Source organism: Hylobates moloch, unplaced genomic scaffold (assembly GCF_009828535.3).
Source record: "Hylobates moloch isolate HMO894 unplaced genomic scaffold, HMol_V3 SCAFFOLD_7, whole genome shotgun sequence".
In the NCBI taxonomy this organism is placed as follows: domain Eukaryota; kingdom Metazoa; phylum Chordata; class Mammalia; order Primates; family Hylobatidae; genus Hylobates; species Hylobates moloch.
Window position 1 is genome coordinate 84,088,523 of NW_026652282.1, and position 9,142 is coordinate 84,097,664.

Genomic DNA, 9,142 nt, shown 5'->3' on the forward strand with positions numbered 1-9,142 from the left:
TTTAAAATGAACAATTTATTTATTGCTTAAAGAACATATACTATAAAACACTAATAATACACCTAGAAAAAAACCCAAACAAGATTGTTCAAGAAGTCTTCATAGGCATTATGGCATCTTGTTCTTCCTAACCTTAACTGATGGGGGTTAGGAGGAGAAGGCTCAGAATAAGGATAACAGTTCATAATTTCTTCATCTCTGCTCTAACTGTTCCCTTAGTTGGTGAATAACAACGAGCTCCATCCTAAAAACAACAGAACATAAGCAGCAGCAAGAAATCATCCTTGAGCAGGAATGCAGCCGTTACCTGAACAGAGACAGAACACAATCTAGCATTAACTGCTGCAAGGTAGGCACTTAAACTCACTATGGCAGGTCCTAGTGCTTAGTAGAAATGACCTCGTTTTTTCCCCTATGTTTTAGGAAATACTAAAAACCAAAAGAAAAGCTAAAACATATGCAAACCAAACAGCTGTATGTCCTCTAGGCTAGACTGCCTTTGGAAGCATGGCTGAATCATCTGCTGGTACCATAGCACAGAAGCAATATAATCAATTCTTGTTTGGTGTGGTGGTGCACAACTATAGTCCCAGCTACTCAGGAGGCTGAGGCGAGAGGATCCCTTAAGCCCAGGAGTCTGAATTCAGCCTGGGCAACATAACAAGACCCCATTTCTAAATTAATAATAATAATTCCCAAATTGACAAAGAGAAAGTCTCATGGTCGAGTGGGGTCTCTAAGTCTACTAAATTTTTATATTGGCCTTTTCTACATGACTACAAACTTTGAGCATATTATAAGTAGCAAAGAAGGTACAGATAAATATAACTGATTCAACATAAGGCAACTGAAGGGACAAAAACATGCACAGTTTCATCCAGTCTGCAGTCTGGATGGTGAATCCAAGGTTTGTGGGCCAGGCCAATGGCTCTCCTCACTTCTTCAGAAAACGCTGCAATTGTTTCTGTAGGGAAATGAGCTGTAGGGAGAGGTAGAAAGACATGAAAAATTCATTCAAAATTTGAAGTGCCATTACTTGATCTAGAATTTACTTAAATGAACCAAAAAGAACTATTGTTATTTGGCATTTATAAGGTTATCTTAGTCTTGCAATGTTCCAGAGAATACTGGCCACAGTCAAGAATGCATGCATACTGCTGTGGCCATGATGATGTCCTTTATTATGCCCAATTTATGAAGGGAAGCTTTGTATTAGTCAGTTTTCACGCTGCTGATAAAGATATACCTGAGTTTGGGAAGAAAAAGAGGTTTAATGGACTTACAGTTCCACATGGCTGGAGGCCTCACAATCATGGTGGAAGGCAAGGAGGAGCAAGTCATATCTTACATGGATGGCAGCAGGCAAAGAGAGAAGAGCTTATGCAGGGAAACTCCCCTTTTAAAAACCATCAGATCTCGTGAGACTTATTCACTATCATGAGAACAGCATGGGAAAGACCTGCCCCCATGATTCAATTACCTCCCACCAGGTACCTCCCACAACACATGGGAATTAAAGATGAGATTTGGGTGGGGACACAGACAAACCGTATCAAGTTTTAAAATTGAATAGGCTTTAAAAAAAAACAATATGTTTGCTGTTAAGAATTTGTGCTTCTGTGAATATACAGAGGTCACAGCTCACTGTAGGGGCAAAGGAGATGGGATCTCTGTAGCCATATTCTGAGTCAGATGATAAAACAATTGGGACACTCTCTTGTCCCAATGAACACAATGGGTCTTAGACTGAGTCTTACCGGCTGCTTCTTACCACATTAGGAGATACTTAGAAACAGCCAGAGTCCTGACCAATCAGGAGCCTGATGATGTTCTACTTATGCTTTCTAAGTTAGAAGCCCTGAACATTTTGTGGTATAGGATTTAATTTTTTTAACTTGAAATGGTAAAGTGACCAATAACATTTAGAGATGTATGCCATCTTTACAACAAAGGTTGTTTTTGAATATTATTCATTTCAGGACACTCCATAACAGAATGAATTTTTAGTCTGTGAAATGAAAGGAACATTATAAAACAATCCTATGCTGCACATCACCTACCAAACCACAATAATTGCTATCCGCAGTAACTTAGAGGCTCCTCTCACTCGGTTGCTGAGTGACCCCTGATTGACCATGATTACAACCACTGACTGATCCAGTTCTTTCTCCTTTGCAGGCTCTTTCTCTTCCCACCACCCCCTAAAGATAGGTTTTTCCTTAGGTTCAGACTTCTTGCTGAACAATCAACCAGGCTAACTCAACTAGCCCCACAGCTTCAATGATCATTTCTGTGTATGGGCCTCTCTCCAATTTCCCATTTTCAAAAGCACTTCTCCACATACCCCTCCAAATCCACTTTTTGTTATCCTATTTTCAGTTAATGGCACATCATTTCCCAGTTGCCCAGGCTTTGGACTCATCTTTGTTCCCCTTTTTGCCCTGTAAATCCAATCAATTGTTAAGCTCTGTTTGCTTCTACCACTTGCACCTTTGAAGCTCCAGGCTGTCCCCACTCCAATTTCTCCTATATACTTCCGGCAGAAAAATCTTCCTGAGTTACTCCCCAGGTAAAAAAGCTTTGAAGGCTCATTATGACCTACACTGAAAATCTAAACTGTTCACCCTGGCATCACCAACTCTGAGCCAGTGTGCATGCTGCTTTCTCATGGAATGCACTCCTTTCCCTATCTCCTTATTAAAACCCTACCTATATTTTAAGGCCCCAGTCAAACACCATCTTCTCCATGAAGTCTTCCTTAATATCCATGGACAATCTGTCATTCCTTTAAGTCCCTACCCCTCTTGCCAATTTCTCCCCAAATGAAGACAGAGACTACATCATAAGCATATCATAGCTCCCTGCAGAGCCCAGCTTAAAGTAGACACCTACTAAATCTAATTTGGATAAATGAACTAACATAAGGGACTCTGAGTAAATAAAGTTTACAGCTACATTTCTATGCTGCTCCTCAATACTAAATATATTCATGTGTTACTTAACAATGGGGATATGTTCTAAGAAATGCATCCTTAGGCAATTTTGGCATGATGTGAACATGATAGAGCATACTTACACCAACCTAGATAGTATAGCTTACTACACACCTAGGCTACCCAGTATAGTCTATCGTTCCTAGGTTACAAACCTGTACAGCGTATTACTGTACTGAATACTGTATGCAATTGTAGCACAATGTTAAGTATTTGTGTATCTAAACATAGAAAAGGTAAACTAAAAATACAATATAAAAAATTAAAAATGGTACACTTGTATAGGGCACTTACTATGAATGGAGCTTACAGGACTAAAAGTTGCTCTGGGTGAGTCAGTGAGTGAGTGGTGAGTGAATGTAAAGGCCTAGGACATTACTGTGCACTACTGAAGACTATATAAACACTATACACGGGTTGGGGGAGGGGGGAGGGACAGCATTAGGAGATATACCTAATGCTAAATGACGAGTTAATGGGTGCAGGAAATCAACATGGCACATGGATACATATGTAACAAACCTGCACATTGTGCACATGTACCCTAAAACCTAAAGTATAATTAAAAAAAAAACCACTATACACTTAGGCTATACTAAAATAATTAAAAAATTAAGTAATTGTGCTGCTATGTTATGATGGCTACAATGCCACCAGGTGACAGGAATTTCTTAGCTCCATTATAATCTTATGGGACTACCATCATATATGCAGTCTGTCATTGGCCAAAATGTTGTTATGCAGCATACAACTGTACTTACACTGATGAAAACAAAGATGTTTGGTGGGTACTGAAACAATCCTGGCATTAACTGTTCATCTGATTGTTTTAAAGCAGTATTAAGCAGGTAAGTGATTTGCTGAGAGGAAGGGATTATATAGAACATAAAAATTCCGCTGGCCTTGTGGGGATGGGGGTGGGGAGTAGTGCCTGTACTTTAAGAGCACCATGCTAAGCCCATCCTCATAATACCAACTCCAGTCTCTTTAAAATTGTAACCCTCAACAGTATAAGGTTAGAGTCAGCACACATTTTCTATACAGCTACTTGACCCTCATTTAGCCTATATTGCCTTCTCTCTTCGCCTTGTACACTTTCTTGTGGCTTTGAAAAAATACAGTTGTCATTCAAGTTAGAAATCTGGCATACATCCTTAATGATTCCTTCTCCTTCAACACCCAGTAATTGACCCAACTCCTATCAATTCTACCTTTAATGTATATTCTCTAATATATCAATATTCATTGCAGCATTATTCATAATAGCCAAAAGTGAAAGCAACCCAAATGTCCATCAGCAGATGAATGAATAAACAAAATGTGGTATATTGATCCAATGGAGTATTAGTCTTAAATGGAAAAAAGTACTGATACATGCCATAACATGGATGAACCCTGAAAATATGCTAAATGAGAGAAGCCCGACTCAAAAGACCATGTATTATATGATTTCACTTGTATGAAATAACTAGAATAGGCAGCAGATTAGTAGAAATGAGATGAGTGGTTGCCTAGTGCTGGGCAGGGGAGAGGTTCTGGAGAAATGGGGAGTGACTACTAATGGATATAGGGTTTCTTTTTGGAGTGGTGAAACTATTCTAAAATTGACTGCAGTGATGGTTGTACAACTCTGAATATGCTAAAAGCCACTGAATTGTATAGTTTAAATGGGTGACTTGTGGGGGGCGAGGAGGACGAGGTTTGAGGCAGTCTCACTCTGTCACCCAGGCTGGAGTGCAGTGGTGGGATCTCTGCTCACTGCAACCTCTGCCTCCCAGGCTCAAGCAATCCTCCCACCTCAGCCTCCCGAGTAGCTGGGACTACAGGCACACACCACCATGCCTGGCTAATTTTTGGAGAGACGGGGTTTCACCATGTTGCCCCGGCTGGTCTCGAACTCCTGGGCTGAAGCCATCTGCCCATTTTGGCCTCCCAAAGCGCTAGGATTACAGGCATGCACCACTGCACCCAGCCTAAATGGGTGAATTGTATGGTTTATGAATTACATCTCAAACAGTTATAAAAACATTTTTATTGCAGTTTAAAAATCTATATTCTTTCAATCTCCATTGCTACTACCTTAGTCCAAGTTACCATCCTCTGTTATTAGAGTACCACAAAGCCTCCCAAGCAGCCTCTTTGCTTCTACTCACCTTCTTCCAACCCATTCTCCAGATAATAATGAGAGTAATCTTTTAAAAGTTTAAATTAGGCTGGATGTGGTGGCTCACGCCTGTAATCCTAGCACTTTGGGAGGCTGAGGCAGGTGGATCACGAGGTCAGGAGATCGAGACCATCCTGGCTAACACGGTGAAACCCCGTCTGTACTAAAAATACAAAAAATTAGCCAGGCATGGTGGCACGTGCCTGTAGTCCCAGTTACTTGGGAAGCTGAGGCAGGAGAATCGCTTGAACCCAAGAGGCGGATGTTGCAGTGAGCCTAGATTGTGCCACTGCACTCCAGCCTGGGCGACAGAGCAAGACTCCGTTTAAAAAAAAAAAGTTTAAATTAGATGTGATTTTCCTATCTAAAATTCTTCAAGGGCTTCCCATTACACTTAAGGCCAAACCCATCCTCTTTATCATGGCCTTCAAGGAACCATACACTATGGTCTCTGCCTACTTCTCCAACCTTATCTTAAGCCATTCTCTTCCTGGCTTTAAATACTCCAAAGGTCCTCAAAGAGGCCAAGTTCTTTCTGAGCATGAGACCTTGCATACGCTCCACCTAAGAGGCTCTTCATTCCACTCTTCGCCTGGACTTAATCTTTCTGGTCTCAGCTTCAATAGCACCTCCTAGGAGAGGTCTATCATGATCCCCCAATTAATTCAAGACTCTCTTTATTCTAATAGCACCACTGACTTTTTTCCTTCACAGCACTTCTTCACAATTTGTACCTTTATATTTGTATAATTTGTTTATTGTCAATCTCCCCTGCTAGACAGCTCCATGAGGACAAGTACAGCAGGTCCTTGAATAACATCGTTTTGTTCAGTGTCGTTTTGTTACAGTAAGTCCTCACTTAATGTCATCAATAGGTTCTTAGAAACTGCAACTTTAAGCAAAATGACATGCAAAAGGTCTCCAAATAACATCGTTAGTTCAATGTCATTTCATTATAATGGTTTTTTTTGTTTTTTCGTTTTTTTTTGAGACAGGGTCTCACTTTGTTGCCCAAGCTGGAGTGCAGGGGCGTGATCATGGCTCACTGCAGCCTCAACCTCCTGGGCAATCCTCCCACCTTAGCGTCCCGAGTAGCTGAGACTACAGGCTTATGCCACCACAACCGGCTAATTTTTTGTACAGTCAGCGTTTCACCATGTTGCTCAGATTGGTCTCAAACTCCTGAGCTCAAGCAATCCGCTTGCCTCGGCCTCCCAAAATGCTGGGGTTACAGGCATGAGTCACCACGCCTGGCCTCGTTATAATGTTGATGAGAAAAATAAAATCGCTTCCCTGTACACATTAGGTGAATTGGTTTGTCTGAATTGTCCCAGTCTGAGTGAGTGTGGGTGTGGGTGTGGGTGTGAGTGTGGGTGTGAGTATGCCCTGCAATGGGGTGCCATCCTATCCAAGGCTGGTTCCCACCTTGCGCCCTGAGCTGCTGGGATAGGCTCTGGCCATCTGAGACCCTGAACTGGAATCACTGGGTACATAATTGTCTTACTTGTTTTTATTAGTCTTTCTCAAATGTATGTATAGCTCACATTTATTTCAATGTTTAATATTAGAAGAGTTTTGGTTTTTATTTAGAAGTTTGGTGATGTTTTTGTGACCAGAAATATGCTATAGGAACTTAATTCTTCTTTATATCAATTAGCCTATAGTAAAATTGGTTTCATTATATATACATCATTTTGCTTAAAGTTAGTTTCCAAGAACCTATCAATGACACTGAGGATTTACTGTATTGCATTTGTCTTATTCAACACCGTACATCCAGTGCTTTTCACTTCATAGGCATTCAATATCTGTTGAATGAGTGAATTTTCACAAAGACCTTGTTCCACCCTGCTACCTTCATTTAGAGGATTTGGCTACCACTATTCCTATGAGAGGAACAGCCAGCAATGATATTGGAAGTGAGGTGGGGGATTCTCTGTATCAAATGTTTTCTGGTTAACTTGAAAACATACTTCTTACCTTCTCTTTTTTTTGTTTTTCCTGTAACTCAAGCTGCTTCAGCACAGAGCGAAAATGATTCTGAAAAATAAATTGTATAAATGATGAACACTGAGTCTCAAAGGAAAAAAAAAACCAAGGGAGGCAAGGAGTTTGGCAAATAATTGTTTTTGTTTTTGTTTCTGAGGCGGAATCTTCCTCTGTCACCCAGGCTGGAGTGCAGTGGCGCAATCTTGCCTCATGCAACCTCTGCCTCCCAGGCTCAAGTGATTCTCATGTCTCAGCCTCCTGGGTAGCTGGGATTACAGAAGCATGCCACCACGCCTGGCTAATTTTTGTATTTTTAGTAGAGATGAGGTTTCATCTCTACTAAAAGATCCCTTACTCACGAATCATTTACTGTGATCCCTGGCAAGTTACTTAACCTCTTTGAGTTTCCATTCTTTATCTATAAAATGGGAGTGGTGACAGTATTTATGTTTCAAGGATGTGAGGATAAAATGTGATAATATGTGTACACAATTCTTAGCCCTTTATGTGCCTTTTACATAGCAAATGCTCAATATTGGCAATTTTTATCTCAAATCACCTAGTCACTTCCCCAAAATGCTTATATTAGATGATCAAAATTACTCAGGTAAAAGAAAACAGGGTTATCTTTTATTAGGAGTTTCCAAGAGCCTGTTTAGGTTCATGAATGAACAAGAACCCTGCATAGAGATGACATAAGTGGAAACACAAAGGCAAGATACTGAAAGTAAGATATCAGGATTTCTTTATGCCAGCCAAGAATTTACCTTGAGTGTCAGGTTTTCCACTTTCATGATGAGATCCTTCTGTCTTTGTGCTTTATTCTGAATCTCATGGAGCTTTTTCTCCTTTTTCTCAATGTGCTTCTGAATTTCCATGACTAACAGAGAAACACAGAACTTTATATATTAAATATAGCCTAAATGAATGGACCAAGATCCAAATCAAATAAAAATCCACTACACATCAAAGCGATAACTTCTTGAGCTTAGCTTTGAGTCTAATGTATGCTTAGAGTCAACTGTTAGCACTGCCACCCACCCTGGTCCCATCCCTTTGTTTTTTCTCTGACTTACCTATTGAACTGGTACCTTCATTTGCCCTATACTGGCCAGATTCAATAAACTTGGCCTGCAGCTGCCTTTCCAGACACTCTTCAGAAAAATCTTCCTCCTCCTCTTCGTCTTCATCTTCATCCTCATCCTCATCCTCATCCTCATCTTCATCCTCATCCTCATCTTCATCCTCATCTTCATCCTCATCCTCATCTTCATCCTCATCCTCATCATCATCATTGTTACTTCTAGAATCACTGAACATCTCCCGAAGCATATCATATTCTACTAGTTTTAAGCAAGAAGAAGGTGAACTATCTAAAACTCTGCAAATGACTCATACTCCAGATACAATGATACTCCTTACTTTCACATTCCCCAGGAAACCAGTGAATTTTATAAATCATTTTTTCATGCAGGAAGATTATTCCCTTTATAAAACAAGGACAGCAAATGCAAAACACCATAACATTCATTCATGTAGTGAATGATCAAGACATTTAGAGACTCTAAGGGTCATAGGAAGTTAAAATACCAGAGGTGGATGGGAGATTAGAACACTAATCTAAAACCCCTAAACTGCCAAGAGACCAATAAGAGGGAAAAAGGGCTGGGTGTTGTGGCTCACGCCTATAATCCCAGCACTTTGGGAGGCCAACGTGGGCAGAACACTAGAAGCCAGGAGTTGGACACCAGCCTGGCCAACATGGCAAAACCCCATCTCTACTTAAAAAAAAAATAAAAGAAAAAAAGAAAAATTAGCGGGGTGTGGTGGTACATGCCTGTAATCCCAGCTACTTGGGAGGCTGAGGCACAAGAATTACTTGAACCTAGGAGGCTGAGGCACAAGAATTACTTGAACCTGGGAGGCAGAGGTTGCAGTGAGCCGAGATCGCACCACTACACTCCAGCCTGGGTGACAGAGCAAGACTCTGCCTCAA

General features: G+C 40.7%; 1 protein-coding gene across 5 annotated transcripts in view; it reads right to left on the reverse strand.

Annotated features, from left to right (window-relative positions):
- The window catches only part of TAF7L (TATA-box binding protein associated factor 7 like), a 24,545-nt gene continuing 15,403 nt past the window's right edge, over nt 1–9,142 (reverse strand). For 2 of the 5 annotated variants that reach the window (XM_058441578.1, XM_058441579.1), the window contains exons 10-13: nt 8,223–8,489; nt 7,914–8,026; nt 7,138–7,197; nt 1–979 (exon numbers count right to left, since the gene is read on the reverse strand). In XM_058441578.1, coding sequence (XP_058297561.1) covers nt 935–979; nt 7,138–7,197; nt 7,914–8,026; nt 8,223–8,489 — 485 coding nt within the window. In that variant the 3' untranslated portion in view covers nt 1–934. The remainder of the gene's footprint in view (nt 980–7,137; nt 7,198–7,913; nt 8,027–8,222; nt 8,490–9,142) is intronic. The other 3 variants (XM_058441580.1, XM_058441581.1, XM_032756405.2) reach the window with 2 other exon arrangements.